The 18382-nt window shown below is 38.1% G+C and overlaps 1 protein-coding gene across 3 annotated transcripts; it reads right to left on the reverse strand.

Annotated features, from left to right (window-relative positions):
- Positions 1 to 2660: 2660 nt before the first annotated feature.
- On the reverse strand, positions 2661 to 15595 carry TDRD15 (tudor domain containing 15). Of its 3 annotated transcripts, XM_081942296.1 has the most exons (4): positions 15230 to 15595; positions 13792 to 13841; positions 7600 to 12122; positions 2661 to 4379 (listed from the first exon to the last, which is right to left on the reverse strand). In XM_081942296.1, the coding sequence occupies exon 3, from the start codon at positions 12040 to 12042 to the stop codon at positions 7624 to 7626; it is 4419 nt and encodes a 1472-aa protein (XP_081798422.1). In that variant the 5' UTR covers positions 12043 to 12122; positions 13792 to 13841; positions 15230 to 15595; the 3' UTR covers positions 2661 to 4379; positions 7600 to 7623. The 3 variants fall into 3 exon arrangements, with proteins under 3 accessions (XP_081798422.1, XP_081798421.1, XP_081798423.1); XM_081942295.1 differs by having other exon boundaries at positions 7600 to 13841; XM_081942297.1 differs by lacking the exon at positions 2661 to 4379 and having other exon boundaries at positions 8296 to 8462; positions 11797 to 13841.
- Positions 15596 to 18382: the final 2787 nt, after the last annotated feature.

An 18382-nucleotide genomic window follows, 5' to 3' on the forward strand; every position in this document is an offset into this window, starting at 1 on the left:
GTTAAAAATTACTTGCCATGTAGAAGAAAGGTTGTATCAGAACTGGGCAGTTCAAATTAGTTCCTCTAGGGCTACAACTGTCTGGTTTCACATTTAAAGTCTCAATCTCTGGTAAAGCAAGCTGGGAAGAAACGTCTGTAATAGAACTATCCTACAGTGAATGAAGTTAAGTGAGTCACACAAAGGCATATGCTTTTTTGGGCAGCAGCAGCAGCAGCTTCCAGCCATTCTAGTAATCTAAAACAGCTTTAGTGCTGGTAGTTGTTTTATACAATATATTGGGCACAAAACAAATCCCTATCACCCTTTTGTAACATACAAACAAGCTGAGCCACACGATCCTCTGAAGCTTTTTTTTTTACTACCAGTTCACAGAACCACCGGTTCAACCGAACCAGGAGGATTTCACCCTGGTTCTACCAACCATTAGCTTTTTAATTTACTATTCTGTACTTTACTTGTCTGAGGAACTAATTCAGATTCTTGGCCTAGTTCTTTTCTTTCACCACTACAGAAAGAAGTAAAAAGGTTCCCCAAACTGTTTTCTTGGAGCTGAACAAATTGCTATTATGATTGTAAAGATGGACCCCATCCTCCATGTTCTATCCAAATCTTGTTGTGGTCCACCAGCTGCCAGCAAAGCTGGCAGCAGACTCATACGACTAGGAAGTTGGGGAGGAACTTGGGCCAGTTCTGGAGCCTGGGGAAGGCTCTGATGGATGCTCTGCATCAGACGCAGAGATAGAGCCAGGGCAGTCCAACATTTCCCAGCCACAGGAGAGGCAGTTGCTTTTAGAGGCTGAGATAAGTGAGGAAGAAAAACAGCTGGGGTCTGTTCCAGATGCATGTATGTGCAGAACAGTTAGGAGAGGTGAACAACGGAGGACAAGGAGTCAACTCGGGAAGCAAAGTACATGTCGATGCTGAATGTCCCCTCCCTAGCTGGGGAATAAATAGAAGGAAAGGGGAGCTGTTGTCATAGGAGACAACAGTTAGTATTTCTGAAGATTTTGTTCATCGTGTTTTGTGCATCAGACTGCTTGCCAAAACTTAATTTGTAGCCTTTTGACTGGGAGCTCCCGCAATTATCGCAAGAAACTGATAAGGTCTGTTGCTGCATTTAACTCCTTGCAGGACTCTTGCTTGGACTTTTCGATGGGTGAATGCCATTAATTCACAGGAGGTAAATAAAGAGGGGGTTTTCGTGACAAGGAGTCTGTTTCTTGCTTCTGCAAAGGCTGGCTCAGAACAGATCTATTATCCATAAAGATAATACACATTCTAACATTACTTATAGCTAGGTTTTTCTATGCTATTTTCCACATTTGGTTTTATGCAACATCAGAGGGCACTTTCCCTAAAATGCTGTTCCGACAGAGGGTGTCTACACTTACATGGTGTTATTCAGGGTGTTAAACTAAATTTAATGCTTTCACAATATTTGTGCCACACATTTCAATTGATCCTACTACTCCTTATTAATATGACTTGCTGTTAAACTTTTGCCTGCTCCTTGGAAATAATTATTATTGTTCCTATATAATCCCTATGTTAGCTTTCCTTGCTTCTGGTGTACTCGTTAATATTTGGTATTTTTTTATTTTTATTCTGCAAAATCCCTTTAAGTTTAATAAACAGAAAAACAATATGACTTATTGTTTGAAATTGTACCTTTAAAAGTCTATGCAATTGACCCAAGACACATGGGCAAAACACACACTTAAAATGCCTCCATGGCAAAATAGCCAAGGCCAACTATAGGTATTGTGTTCAAAAAAAAAAAAAAGAGAATACATGAACAAAAATCAAGAACAGCAACATAAAGAAAAACATAGCTTGTTTTACATTCAGGAATACAGGTAAGCCTCGACTTATAACATTCATTTAGTGACCGTTTGAAGTTACAACGGGGATGAAAAAAAGTCTTATGAACATTTTATACACTTATCACCACTGTAATGTCCCCACGGTTACGTGACCAAAATTCAGATGCTTGGAAACTGGTTTATATTTATGACGGTTGCCATGACCTGGGGTCATGTGATCCCCTTTTGCAACCTTCTGAGAAGCAAAGCCAATGGGGACGCCAGATTCAGTTTAAATCCTGTTACTAACTTAAAAATTGCACTGATTCACATAACAACTGTGGCAAGAAAGGTAGTAAAATGGGGAAAACTCACTTAACAAATGTCTCACTTAGCAACGAAAATGATGGGATCAATTGGGCTCATAAGTCAAGGACTACCTGTATTGGATGTTCTAACACACCCTTCCATCTCCATTTCGTAATATCAAGGTCAGTAACATGTCTCACAAAGCCATGGATCTGCAAGTCTTCAACATTTAATTTTAAAAAGAGGAAAATAATAACCTAGGCTATAAGGTGAATTGAGTGAGGGGAGAATTGCACAATGGGGCCTGGCACCTGAAAAGAAACCCACCTTACTCCACATATAAAAGCAAAATATTGATTTCAGAAATCTACATTTGATATTCTCTTTCCCCCCCCCCTCCACCCCTCCAGCAAAAGCTTCCCTTAGCTGGAATCTGGTATGAGAAAACATCAAACAAATGTAGCTTTTCCTACAGCTTTATTGTGGCTGTGTTAAACTTGTACCACCGCTTTATTGCTGCTTAATAACAATTTTTTATCACTGGAGTCAAAGAATATTCTTTTATTTAAAGAAAAATACACTGTACTTTATGAACATCATGAAATATCCAAACACATCTTTCTTTTTTTCAGGGCGCTCAGCAAGAAAGCTCATATTTACACCATATAACCACAAGATGTGTTTTCTCACCAGTACTCATCAGTAGTTATACATATAACACTAAAGCCTTTAGAATTTAATTTGAATTTTACAGGGGCATCCTGTTTGGTTTCGTATAGATATTTAAAAAATTATAACTCCTGCTGTTCTTGCCTGTTACAAGAAGAAATATTTCACTGTTACTTCCAACAAGCCCTGGGGCCAACTGGAAGCTTGATTTTCCTTTGGTAGTCCTTTTAAGACATTTACGTTAATCATGGCTTTCTCAAATGTGCTAATTTAGTTAAATCAACATATGTGTTTCAAAATGTAGTTATTAGAACTGTTAAAATGTGTAGGATTAAACAAAAAAAAAAACTAACAGAAAGATTCAGGCTATCAGGAGAGTGTTCTTCCAATATACTGTAGGTATAAACAATACCTACAATACCTATATACCAATACAATACCTCTCAACAATATTGAAAAATCCTCACTGATGAGGTTTAATGCAGTACAACCTGCAATAAAAATATATACAACTTCTAAACATCCTAGTGCACAGATAAGATTTAACTGGGTTTTGAAACATGATTTCTGTATACCTGTCACTCATTCTTTCTCCCATGAGAGAATTCACAAGTCACTAAGTGTAACAAAAGAAAACGGTTTTAACTTATGAAATGATAGTACTTGCCAACAGGCAAGAATTGGTAGCAATCAACTCAGCATTAAGCTTCCCTATAATTAATAAAATACCTTGAGATTTACATCTGTCTTAATATATTCTGCAGTTTAGATGGAGCCTTTTTGTGGTAGTAAGCAAAACAGAGCATTGTAGAAGAAAACTGGAATGGCTAGGACGTATGGAAGTCCATAGCTAAATCTGCATTTTACTGAAATGTACTTAGATTGAAATGGTCAGAATAAATTAAGAGATTATTTTCCTATTATATTAGTTTAAATTCAAACTTTTTCCTAGTAAAAACAAATCAACATTTGGCAGCTATACAATCTATACAACTGTATGCCTCACACCTCACAAACTTAGTAACATACAGAACAAGTGTTCTTGATTTTCATATTTCTGCATTTTTTTCAACACCCGCAAAGGCCAAAGCACACCGTCTCTTGTGATACATTGTATTACATTTAATTTTTTTAAAAAAACCTGATAGTTCCTAATCACTTCTGAAATTAAACAAAATTCCAAATGATCATTACACATAAGCACAAAGTTTTGCATAATAATAAAAGTCTAGCACCAATTGTAAGATGGTCTTTGTCCAGTAAGGTAACAGATTAGTTTTGCTGAAAACCTTATTCCAAAGTATTTCTTTTTCCATGCTGTCATCATCCCAATGCTAAATCAATATTCGGTAGAGACTTTTCAAAGGCATAAAAATATACGCATATGGCAGGGGAGGAAGGGAACCAAACCAGAATACTAATGGACCCTTTACACTTTTTAATAGTTATGGGCCTCTGGTCTGGATTTCTATAAATGATAAATTTATAAATAGAACACGTTCTGCATACTGTTCCTGCATTGCTTTTCAAATGAAGGTCGATCTTTTGTCCATTACTAGTTGTCAACTGTGATAATCCATCTACTCTGATTTTAACCTTAAAAAAAACACAAGCAGATATATTAGAAAGAAAATATACATAATAATTTATTCAGGTTTACTGTGAAGATCTGCCTTTTTACAGAGACTTAATTTTTTTAACTTTCTAATTTTTTTTCATAGACCATAGAATAATACAGTTGGAAGGGAACTCAGAGGTCTTCTAGTCCAACAGGAGATCCTATACCACATCCGACAAATGGTTGTCCGGGCTCTTCTTGAAAGCCTTCGGTAATGGAGCAACCACAACTTCTGAAGGCAAGCTACTCCATTGATTGATTGGTCCCACCATTAGGAAATTTCTCCTTAGTTCTAGGTTGCTTCTTTCCTTGGTTAGTTTCCAATCATTGTTTCTTGTCTTGCGTTTAGTGCTTTGGAAAATAATTTGACCCCCTCGTCTTTATAGAAACCCCTCAAATATTGGAACACTGCTATCATGTCTCCCTTAGTTCTTCTTTTCATTATACTAGATATACCCGATTTCTGTAACTGTTCTTCATATTTTAGCTTCCAGCCTCCTAATCATTTTTGTTGCTCTTCTCTGCACTCTTTCCAGATTGTCCACATATTTTTATATTATGTTTTAATATTTTTAAATCTATCTGTCTATCTAGCCATAATTTCTATCTCTATTTCTCTAGCTATCACAGACCTGTAATTCTTTAGTTCTGGTTTCCGAAGAACAGCCTATACTTCTACAATGAGATGACTGCATAAAGTTTCTATTAGGCTACGAAGTCACAGGAACAATACATAGCCATATATACTCTACAGCAGTGGTTCCCAATCTTTTTTTGGCCATGCCCCACCTAAGCATCTCTAAAATCCTGATCCCCACCCCCACCCCCCTGTTGATATATAATTCTTACTTTACTCCAAATGTGAACTCTACTCATGCGGAGGAAGCCTAAAAGGCCATTAACTTGGTTTAAACAAGTTCAAATTGGCCCCCATTAAAAATCAAATTGCCCCCCTGTGGGGAGTGGGCCCCATGTTGGGAATCACTGCTCTACAGAGTCATGTTCACTCTATGTGGACTGCAGTGACGTGCAGTCAGGGGAGGCAGGGGAGGCGGAGCCTCACCGCTTTCATCATGAAAATAAAAATACTCCGGGAAGCCGCGAAAGTGGCTGGGAGAGGCGCGCAGCTTGTTTTAGCCTCCCTGGACATCTCAGCAGCAGCCCCAAGTATGCCGATCTCGCCATTTTTTGCATCGGGCGAGCCCGGGATCCTTGCAAGGGAAATGGGACCATGTGTGCAGGAGGCTCCTGAGCTCCAGCCTCAATCAGCGCAGCCGCGGTCCCCTTCATGTTGTTTTAGGAAGGAGAGGAATGGAACCACGTGTGCAGGGGAAGGGAATCACGGCTGCGCTAATCTGAGGCTTTGCACTGCTGAGGAGCCGCCTGCACACATTTTCCCATTCCCTTTGCAAGGATCGTGGGCTCGCCAGATGCAAAAAATGCCTAGGTAACAACGTCAGTGCTAGAAGGGGGGGAGGAGGAGAAGTTTCTCTTCTCAGAAATGTCTTTTCAGTGGAGCTGCGGCAGCCTGTTTGTCCCTTTCTGACATTTCTGAGAAGAGAAACTTCTCCTTTCTCCTCCTTCTCCCTGCCCATTCCCTTCTAGCACTGATGATGTTACCTGGGCATTTTTTTGCATCTGGCGAGCCCACGATCCTTGCAAGGGGAATGGGACCATGTGCGCAGGCGGCTCCTCAGCTCCAGCCTCAGTCAGCGCAGCCGCGGTCCCCTTCATGTTGATTTAGGAAGGAGAGGAATGGAACCACGTGTGCAGGGGAAGGGAATCACGGCTGCGCTAATCTGAGGCTGTGCGCTGCTGAGGAGCCGCCTGCACACATTTTCCCATTCCCCTTGCAAGGATCGTGGGCTCGCCAGATGCAAAAAATGCCTAGGTAACAACGTCAGTGCTAGAAGGGGGGGGGAAAGGAGGAGAAAGGAGAAGTTTCTCTTCTCAGAAATGTCTTTTCAGTGGAGCTGTGGAGCCTGCCTGTCCCTTTCTGACATTTCTGAGTAAAGAAACTTCTCCGTTTGGGCTGCACCCGTGCGATCGGAGCAACCACGCGGTTTGATGACGTCACCAGCCTCACCAGTCATAAACATCAGCGCCCGTCACTGGTGGACTGTACAGCTTTTCCCAAGCATTTGTTACTCAAGAAGTAATGGAATTGAAATTCAGTTGGGGGCCCTGGCATAGGAAAGGCTTACTGTGGCTAAAGAAAACATGACAGTAACAGGACTGGCTAAACTCATATACATAGAAGAATGAGAAATATATTTGTAAATGTATATGGAATATATATATATGTATGTGGATTATAAATGTGTGTCTTCATCTACATGAAAAGATGATTATTCCCAAATAAAAATGCCCCCCAGCCTTTTAATAGCTCTTTTCTACAAGTGAACATAAATCAATTGTCCAAGCAATGCCAATCTTCTTGGACACTAATGAAATGAGCTTCTGACTAAATTCCATTTTCTTTCATTTATCTTTCAAATAACCAAGAACATTAGTGTCTGATCTGAATTGCGCACCTGTAAGTTTGCACTCATTCAGTCTCTTACTGACTTCAGAAATGAAGCAAAATTTCCTTGCATTTAAGTGGAAAAGAATTAAAAGAGGTACTGTCATCAGTATTCTGGTGGTACCAAATCCAAATATACCAGATGTTATTCAACAGTTTCCAATAGCCACCATATCAAATACAGGTAGTCATCAACTTACAATTCATTTAATGACCGTCCAAAGTTACACAGACATTTAAAAAATGAATTTATTACCATTTTCCACAGAACAATTTTAGCATCCTGTAATCAAAATTCAGATACTTGGCAACCGATTCATATTTATGATGGCTATGGTGTCCTAGGGTCATGTAAATCTCCTTTTGAAACCTTCTGGCAAGCAAAGTCAACGGGGAAGCTGGATCCACTTAACAACTGTGTTACTAACTTAACAGCTGCAGTGATTTGCTTAGCAACTGTGGCAAAAGCCATCAAATGGAGCAAAATTCACTTAACAAATGTCTCAATTAGCAACGTAAATTTGGGCTCAATTGTGGTTGTAAGTTGAGGACAACCTGTAGGAATCTTAACACCATTTTTAAATCATATTTCTAAGCCCAAACTATTGTTTCTGTTATAGATTAAAGCAAAGGATAAGATAATTTTATACAGTTAAGTGTCATTTGAAACTGACCTTGTAAGTACGTGTTCAATTTCTTCATGGATCTGGATCTGAGCATTCTTGGGAGTCCAAAATCAACTTGTCAGAAGCCTTTGATACGGTTGTAGAATATGTTTGGTTGAGTTGTTCTCTGTCACAACATTGTTTAAATAATTTCTTATTGTGGTTGTGCAGACATCTATAATTTCTTTTATTGAAGAAAGTCATCCGAGAGTCTTTTTTTTTACCGTGTAGTTTTTTGGAGCTCTTCATCTCTATTTTTTTTAAATCAACACATTTCAATTGCACATCTGAATTCTGTGGACCTTTCTTGTCTCTATTTATGGCAATCTGTGGTTCAGAGATCTTCTGAATGGAGAGTGGATCATAAATAATACGTGAATTTGGTAGCTGAAGGTCATCACAGCTAGCTGATCCAAAAGATGCAGTTTTAGAATACAAAGCACAACCAGAAGCAACCAATACATCTGCTGCATTGTTTTGCTCAAAAACAACATCTACTTCTAGCTTCAGTCCACAACGAGGCTGTTTGAATTGGAATGTGAGACCTTGTCTACCAAGAAATTCTTGAATTATAAGTTTGGCTTCATCGCTCCAATGTTTCCCATCAGCAGGTGTCACTCCAAACAATGAGCAAGGATAGGTTAATCGTGGTAATCTAGCTAGCTTTTCTGGGATAATCTTCAGCTTAGAGACATCGGAGATGGGAAGGGGAGCTGATAACCCCTCATCATCAATAAAAGTAAGCATTAATGTACTAGAGCCTTTGAGCACTTCAGAAACTTCAACTCTGTTCCAGCTTTCATTAGGTCCATTTTTTATTAAGCAGCTGGCACCAGGAATCATACATTCTTGTGGCATAGTTGGGAGGCGTTCTGGAAGATTAGAGAGCATTTTGAACAAGGCTATCAGAGTTTTAAATGAATCTCCTAACTGAATACAGAAGTTTGAAGGATCAGTGACTGATGTGACAAATCCAGGATAGTGACTATTCTTCTGAAATTGTGCCCATGAAATTGAACTTGACCTGACTGAGATATCAAGTGATTTGCTGACATTCACTGTCCCTAATAAGTTATGTCCCTCTAATTTTGTTTGTTTAGATATTTGATTCCAATATTCCAAAAATAAAATCCCATCTATAAAAAGATCTACTTCCCAAATAAGCTCAGATTCTAAGTATTTGAAAAATTTAATCTTTATCTCACAATATTTAACCTTCTCCATCATTCCCTCAAAATACAAATCACTTAGATTTCCAATCCAAATCCATCTACAAAGCACAGCATTCCTGGGAATACACCGTATTTTTTCACTCAGCACATGTGTATCATGCAGTGACACCATTTCATACTCTCCTAAATCCACAAAAAGGACCAGCATACGTTCTTCCTTCACATATTTTTTAATAACTTCAGATCGATACCATCCCAAGGGTTTGTTTGATCTTACCAAACATTCTAATCCTTCTTTAATTTCTTTCATAGCAATAAAGCATTTTTTCTCTACTTCTTGAGCAACTAGTGCATTCAAATTGAGCACTATTTGTGCATCCTTAGCTAACTTCACATAGAAGTTCCCATTACTTGAAATATGACCAACTTCAGCTACTTCTATCTGTCCAGGCTTTATATTTTGGTAGCCAATCTTAGTAGGTTTGATTTTAATGCTTTCACACAATGTTTGACTTTCTGATTTTTCACCTGGATTATTACTAACAGTTTCTGAATCTATTGTTGGGAGTTGTTTCATGTTCTGGTCATAGTTTAGTGAAAGTATGTTCTCTAAACCTAAAAGGGTTTCTCTCTCTATTAATTTATCAGAGATAGATATTCCATGACACATTATGTCAACCTCCCACTGTTGGTCATACTGTTGTAGAAACTTAATCATGACTGGCTGATTATTCACCTCACCGATAAAGTAAGCATCCATATCAGTACTCCAGTTTTTATTTGAAAACAAGCACTTTGCTTTACTAAGGAAGCAATGTATGCTGAGTCTTGGTAAATTGAGTAAACGCTTTCCAATTTTGTAGATGTTTTTTGAATTCACAGTTGCCACGTTACCATAATCAATAAACTCTACTTCAAAAAACTTGTTGGCTAGGACTTTTCTAATTAAAGCTCTATATATGCAACAATCACCTTCACATTTTGCTAAAACAACATCGTCTTTCTCAAGTTCAACCTCTATTTCTGATTCCTTAACCAGAGTTTCTCGATTCAGTTCCCCAGCAAGTTGTACAATTTTATTTTCATCCTCTGAACGATGAACATAGAAACTTGAGAGATTAGCTATATAAGACATATAACCCCAGGCTTCAGAATTTAGAAGAATGTCAAGTTGGGGAAGATCAGTGTACTTTTGCTTAGTCTTGCTGCTTCTTTCTTGTCCCAACGTGTTTAATTTTAGCGTATATAATCCAGTCCTTTTATTTTTAATTTTCTTTGACTGTTCATTAAGTTGATCAATGGTATCAGTATTGGGTTTTTTGTGAGTACTTTCATATCTGTATCTCAAAACTTTTTTCAACACGAAATCTGAAAAATCCAAAGTCAATGGAAACCTTGCAGGTCCACTATCCTGTTTCTGTTGATCAATTACTGTTTTGTTCCTATATTTAGAAGGTAACTTATCATTGTCTGCTTTTGTTTGCTGTCCAATTTCTCTACTTTTAACTTTTTTTCTCTCTCTATCCAACTCTATTTTACAAGGCCTATGTTTATTCCCAACACGTTTTTTAAAAGCTTTCTTTTTATCCTTTGGGTTCAGATCACTTTTTTGCTTTAGTAAATCTTTAATCTTTCCACTTATTTGTAGTTCTCCATCATACAACTCCATACCGAACTGCCCATCAGATTCTTTAGATACTACTACAGCCTTCAACTCTTTTTCCAAATATTGTTTTTCAAACCATGCTTTTATTTTAGATGGAATTTCAACATCCTTTAGACCTGATAAATAACATTTAATAGCTTGCATGGGTGTGAACATTAATTCTGAAGCACTGTTTGGAATAGGAACCAGTTCCTCTTTGGCTACCAATTGTTTATTTCCAAAGTCCACAAAATATACTGTGTAGAAATTTGATGTTTCCATAGGAGATACTAAAGCTCTATAGAAGACTCCATCCTCAAAATATTTTGCTATACATAAACTGTGAGTATTCATTTGGATTGCAGGGTTTGTTTTGGGGCTAATTTCTGAAATCTTTTTATGTATCTTGTCCATCTCATTAGCATTTCTACTTAACTGGCAGTAGAATTTTGTAGGGCTATATATATAGGATAGATGTACTTTCTCTTCATTTCCAACTTCCATATTAAAAGATGAATAATAAAAGCTACATAGAGAAAATGGAGTTACAAGAGATTGCGCACATTCAAAGGAGTAAATTTGTGCATGGTCACTTTCAAAAAGAAATTGCCTTAAACTAGTAAATGGACTCTTCAAATCAACAATGTAATATAAGTAGTTGGGAGTCTTAAAAACCAGGGCACAAATTGAACAAATCAGTTGTTCATTGGAAGATGAAACAAATCTTTTAAATTCGCTGCATATCTCAGCAGTCCAAATATAGGGGTCAAATATTAAGGATTCACTGACACTGTTAAGACAACATCTGAATGCTTGACATTCCAAAATTAGGAAGTCTGGATGAATAGCTTGAAGATCTTTCAACAAAACTCTTTCCCTGTTACCATAGTCTACAAATATCACATCAGTTTCAGTTTGGGATACACGTTTCAGTACAACAGCTCTGTACCATTTTCCATCTGTGGAATATTTCACAACACAGGCAAGCTTTCCACTTTCATAAGGTCTTTTTTGAGTGTTGTAAAAATTCTGAATTTGTTCCATCATATTATTTAGCTCAGGTAGCTTATTTTGTATCTGGCATAAAAAACTGCCTGGTGAAATAATATGACAACATACAACATCAAGCACACAACCTGGTTTAAATTTGTACTCTTTATAGTATTCGCCTCCATCTGTTTTCTCAAACATTTGCTCATCTTTATTGGAAAGTATGTTTTTCCATTGTGGGAAAATGCTAGCATTCCCTTTTGTCACAACATGAGTATTCAGCTTTTTATTCTCATCAGAAGTGTGAGGTATCACTACTTTATTTTTCTGACTAGATGTTTTACTTAGTATTTCTCTATTTTTATTTTTTTTTGAGCAGTTTCGTTGAAAGCCCCTTACTGTTTTTTGAAACGGATCTTGTTTTACTTCCCAAAATTCTGCACATCCAGCCTCAATCATAAGCCCGAGAACATCAGTCTGCTTGGAGCCATCCATGCACTGCACATTGACAATGTAATTCTCCTTTTGTTTGGCAATAACATGCAGTGTGATTGGTTTGTCAACCACAATTGTTTTAAAGAAATCCGTTTCTTTTTTAATCCATATATCTTCAATTGGAAATGCATTAGCAAGTGTACAGCACATGGCTAATGCCGGTAATTCTTGAAGCTCTGGAAGCAAAATCTTCACATCAAACAGTGGCACTGTGTCAGTGTTCCCAAAATCTAAAAAATAAACATCAACATTATTGTCTACAATTTGTCTAATGACAGCCCTATAAAAATACTTATCCTTGCTATATCGTGCACAACAGAGTCTTCCGGGTTCTGGGTTTTCTAGAATTTTATCATTGACTTCAACTCCATCATACACATCTGCAACTTTCTTCATTAAAGCTTCAAACTCATCTGAGAAATCATTCGTTTGCACCCAGAAATTTGATGGATTCAAAACATAAACTGCAAAAGCAACACAAACTGAATTTATTTTCATTTCTGCTCTTTTGTAAGGAACTGTTAAAGGGGAACACAGTAAATTAGTATCCTTTTGATTTGAAGAATAACTTGATTGTTGAGTAGTGCTGTAAATCTTCTCTGCCAAGTTCGCCCTAGAATTTTGTACATTCCCGCTTGTACAAGAGACATCCGTGTTGTATTTTGGATCCACATCATTTTCCCTAGATAGATTTTCACTTGTCAGTGTCAATGCGCATTTGCGTAAAGTAACATAATATATGTGCTCTTTACTATTGAACCGATCTATTTGAACCAAAGTAGACTGTTGTGTTAATAGAATTTCTTTAAATTCTTCTAGCTGAGCATTTCTTTCTGTTTCTTCTTGATCACTAAGACATGATAGAGCACAAGGAAATGAAAACATAGGTACTGAAATAAATTCTGGGGGAAGCTTCAAAATATATTCAGAAGACACAGCTTCATAGTTGCCAAAATCCATAAACCAAATCTTCACTTTGTCAGAAAGTAGCTGTTGTATTACTCCTCTCTGCCACTGACCGTTTTTTTGTCTAGCTGCGCAAAGGGCTCCAAAATTGTCACAAGATGGAAGTTTTACTCTGCTAATAGATTCATAATAGGAAAACATGTCTCTTGTCAACGTATCCAGCTGTTTCTGTTGTTGAAGTAATTGGCAATAAAACTTACTGGGGCTAACTGCTACTGATATTTTTACTTTTTCTACAGCACCAACAGATAAAATTGGTTGAAGATTTCTTAGAACTGGTGGAATATTTGGTTGAATTCCAGCATCACAAAATAGTGTACCTGGCCTTGTACATTTCTGTTGTGGTAAATCCGGCATTTGTTTACAAAGCGACTCGTGTGAAAATACAGTTAACATTTCAACAATAAGACAGAAAGTATCCACATTAACAAGTTTTCCTATTCTGAATTCAACCACATCAGTAGCAATTTTGGGCACATGAAGAAGAAACATTTGGTTTGGCAGAGTGGCTTGGATATGACCTTTAATCTGCAAACCTATCAAAGATGAAAAGTAATTAAAAGCTTGGGGAGTCCACTTTTCTTCAATAGGAAGGACATTTGCAAAAATCCCATAAACCATCTTTGGAGGAAGCTGAAACAATTCAGCAATAGAAGATGCAAGGTGAGCTTCATGCACTGCCTGTATTCTTCCATTGTCCATAAAATGTACATCATAGGTATCATGCCTTTTTTTAATTACTTTTCCTCTGTACCAGTCTCCACACTCTGAATCTTTGACTAAACAGAATTCACCAACTGCAACAGAAGCTTTCACTTTTGGTACTTGCTGAATTTCTTTTTGCAATATATGATAATCAAGCTCACATTCTGTGTTAAACTGGCCTTGAAATTTTACAAGGACTTCTTTTCGATGGTAGTATACATTAGTTACCTTCACATCAATAGCTAGAAGTTTTGTTGATGAAGATGAATCCATCCCACCTGAAAAACCAGTATAAAATTTAACATTATTAAATGTTTAATTTTCATTTTAACGTAACTTGTTTATATAAAGTTTTTTGATTATGTTGGCACAATCATATGTAATAGAGATGTTACAATCACTTCTTTTATCAGCTAAAGAGTTCTGTTATACACCAAAATATGCAGACTGACAGATTTTAAAATATTAATAATTTGAATGATTTAATAAAATATGAATAAGCTGTATGCTTAGGCATCCCCTTCCCTTCTCTCATGGTTTTACTCCAAAATTACCAATATAGGTTCTCCTTAATTGGATGAAGTTGGAAAAGCAGAAAGAATACGACAGAGTGCATTCACATGGAAAGTACTTTTATAAACCAGGTGCAGTCTGATAATTAACCAATGCAGCTATTGTTACCTTTAAGCCATAATTTGTAGAACAAGTCCACACAGCACATAAGTTAAATGTAATAAAATAGGCCAGATTGTGATATGCCAGTTCAGCTAGCAACAAACTATCTTCACAATTTTACTTGGCTGGACAAATCTTTGTGAATGCAGTCTCCATGCATTAAATATTAATTTAATACAGATAGTGCTCAACTTACAACCACAATTGAGTCCACAATTTATGTTAAGTGAGAAATTTTTTAAGTGAGTTGCCTCATTTTTTTACTTTTCTTGCCACATTTGTTAAATGAATAACTGCAATTGTTAAATTAGTAACACAGTTGTTAAGTGAGTCTGGCTTCCCCATTGACTTTGCTTGTGAGAAGGTCACAAGAGATTCCAGGGCACTGCAGCCATCATAAAAATGTGAGTCAGTTGTCAAGCACCTGAACTCATGTGACCCTGGGAACGCTACAACAGTCTTTTAAGTGTGACAAACGGTCATAAGTCACTTTTTTCAGTGCCGAACTTCGATCACTAAATGAACCGTCCGTAAGTCGAGGACTACCTGTATTGGACTTTCAACATATTCTCATTCAAAATGTCCCCACTACAAAGTGTTTTAAAAGTTTCTCTTTCGACTTACTTATTCATCAAATTTATATGACCCATCTTACCTCACCAAAAGCAGCAACTCAGGGCAGCATGTAATAAACCAGTTTACTTACAACCCTCCCCCCCATAAAAAACCCTTTATTATTGGGGGGGGGGGAATAATAAAAATTGCAAATTAAAGGCTAAGAGAGGAAGCAGATACCAACAACCAGGGAGCCACACCTCAGTACCAATGGCCATCACCTCAGTATTAGCTCGTTAAATTTCACATCCTGGATTTGCCATGCAGGGAAACAATTAGCAAAACGCCAGCACGGGAAAACAAGCTTAAACACGCACGGACGCAAAACACACACACACACACACGCCTCATTTGAAAAGACAGCGAATGTACAGACCTCTTTTGCCTTCCAAGTATTATCTAAAGGCGGTTTCCCGCTTAGGGCAGTATCGACGAACTCCTGCTTAAAAGTGGCTCTTAAGCCTGCTAAAGGTCTTTCTTTCTCTTTTTAAAGGCTATCGAACTTGCAGGAATAAAGAGATACTTTTGCTCAACCCCGTGGAACAGCAAAAAGGCCCAACGAGGTGCGTGCGTCGAGGCTGTTCCTTCTAGGGGGGTGGGGGTTATTTATAAAGAGAATTCAGGCGACGAAAGGATTCTTCGCCCGCAATCGGTAGTGACCAAAGTGGCTCTCAGCGACGCCGGCCTTCCTTCAGCCGGTTGCACCCCCCGCAACGCCGAGGGATGTGAACCTGAGTGAACACCCCCCTCTGACCGAAAGCGCCTTTGCTGATGCGGCGGCGCAAGAAGTGGAAAGGAGGGGGGGCGCTGCCCTCTGATTGGCGGTTTTATGAAGGCGGGACAAGGCGTGGCGGGCGTGGCTGGGGCGCGGAGCGAGAGGGAGAGCGTGGTTTTTTTTCAACTTTTAATTTCACTTCGATCAAATGTCCCTTTTTTTTTTTGGCCGCGTCACAGCATCGGGGTGGACGTAGCTGCCCCAAAGAAGTGAGGAGGGGAGGGCTGTTCCAACTTATTGTGAAGCACCAGGAGGCAAAAGCAAGAAGCAATGGGTGGAAACTAATGAAGGAGAGAAGCAACTTGGAATAATTAACTTCCTAACAATTCACCGGTGGAACCGCTTTGCCTTCAGAAGTTGTCAGTTGCTACATCACTGGAGGATTTTAAGAACTGACTGGACCAACATTTCTCTGGAATGGTACAAGCTCTCCTGCTTGAGCAGGGGATAGGACTAGAAGACCTCCAGGGTCCCTTCTGGCTCTGTTCCTATTATTGTTGTTGTTTTGTGTATTTATTATTAATTATTATTATTTGCTTTTACTTTGGAAAAAGTAAAGAATTCATTATCCCTGGTCAGATTTTTGCTTTCATTCTGCTCAAACATTTCCTTACGTATTATCTCTTAGCGAAGGGGGCGCACATTGTTAATATTTCAGTGACGGTTGATAGCCAAAAATATCTGTACTTCAGTCCATATGTACTGTTATAATTTAGCCCCTGGATACGAAGCCCAGCAGCCTTGAAATAATCTCAAAATTTTTTAAAACCATGTGTGTTAGAGAAGCATTAGATTGCATGTTAGGAAGAATCCCCACATTTACTGTAAGAGTATAATAACATAAATAGAGTGTCCCATTGTATTTCTAAAAAAAAAAAAAGTTTCAGAGTTACTAAGTCTTGTAACTAGTAACAGATGAGTTTTAAACAGGAACAAAAACATGCATGTCAAAATAAAAATCAAATACAGGTAGTCCTTGACTTACCAGCACAATTGAGCCCAAAACTACTGTTGCTAAAAGAAACATTTGTTAAGTGAATTTTGCCTCATTATATGACTTCTTGCCATAGTTGTTAAGTGAACTGTTGCAGTTGTTAAGTTAGTAACATGGTTGTTAAGTGAACCTGGGTTCGCCATTGACTTTGCTTATCAGAAGGTTGCAAAAGGTGATCACATGACCCCAGGACACTGCAACTGTCATAAATATGAGTCAGTTGCCAAGCATCCAAATTTTGATCATGTGATCAAGGGGATGCTGTAAGTGTGAAAAACAGTCATAACTCCTTTTTTCAGTGCCGTTGTAACTTTGAATGGTCACTAGATGAATTGTTTTAAGTCGAGGACTACCTATATAAACTCAGTGCAACCTGGGTAATATTTCTTAAGCAGATGGTGATGCAGAAAGCTATTTAAAGTTAGACTCACTTCATGCTACATGACCTTCATCATGTCTCCATCTCAGTCTTTTTTTTTAAGCTACGGTTCCAAACATTTTAAGAGGGAAGATGATTGAGCCTCACCATTTTGATCACACTCTTCTACATTTTACCAACTCTATGATATACTTTTTCAAATGTCGTAACTAGAACTCAACCGAGTATTCCAGATGCAGAAATACCATAAATTTGCATAAGGGCATTACAACGTTGGCATTCTTCTTGACAGTTATGGTTATTAGAAGGTTTTACTTTAGAAGGTTATTGTTCTGTCCCCTGATTCCAATGAATATGTAGACACAGGCTTGGCTGTCTGCTACGACTAATTACAGAGATAAAACCACCTCTTGGCTAGGAGCCTAGAACGCTATCTTCAAGAAACCAAGATTAGACTTACAGGGTGCTTTCTCAACGGCTAGTAAAATAGACTCTTGTTTCCTACAAAGATTCCCCTCCCGTCGCTCCACCTATAAACTCTTTGGGAGGGGCCACAACCTTAGCCAGCTGTCCCTACTTCCTTCTATGATGTCTTCTCCACAGCTGTTCCTTTCTCCTCTCAGCTCTATGCATACGCACATCAGGGACAACCTCCCTCTATTCCTCTTCACTGCTCCCTGACTCAGATGCCACCTGGTGGCCAACAGGCCTCTCTAGTTCCTGCTCTGACTCCAAACATCCTCCAGAGTCTTCCTCATCCTCCAGAGCAGTCCCACAATGGTCTGAGCTGTCAGAGTCCGCTGGGCCACAACACTTATGTGAATAATTTCAACTATTTTCTGCGTCAACTCAGAAAGTTCAGAATGCCCCAGGAACTGCTGATACAGTTCTACAGAGAAATTATTGAGTCTGTCATTTGTACTTCTATAACTGTCTGGTTTAGTACAGCAGTACAAACAGGACAGGTACAAATTTGAAAGGCACAAATTTCAACAGATAGTTAGGATTGCAGATAAAAACAAATGCAGTGGAGACAAATTCCTTGTGTATCTAATCACACTTGGCCAATAAAGTGTTCTGTTCTGTTCCGTTCCATTCCATTCCATTTTCTATCATGTTTTCCAACTTCCCTTCATTATATTGATTTTTATAGTGCATTATAATGTGCTTTTGCTACTGCTATATTTTTTGGTCTTTGAAAGTAAGGTATTCCAAATGCAGACATACTATAGATTTGTATGAGGACATTACAATGTTGGCATTTTTATTTTATTTTCCTTTCCTTTCCAAATGCTGCTGTATACTTAGTCCACATGTTCATTGGGCTGCCCATTACAACCTTTAAAGTCTTCTTCAGAGAGCTTAGATTTCATTAGCATAT

Source organism: Natrix helvetica (genome assembly GCF_964273705.1).
Source record: "Natrix helvetica genome assembly, chromosome: 2".
Lineage (NCBI taxonomy): Eukaryota > Metazoa > Chordata > Lepidosauria > Squamata > Natricidae > Natrix > Natrix helvetica.

What these genes read in the sequence shown, in the direction of transcription:
- TDRD15 (XM_081942295.1), bottom strand. Translation starts at nt 13,836, where the DNA reads ATGGATTCATCTTCATCAACAAAACTTCTAGCTATTGATGTGAAGGTA.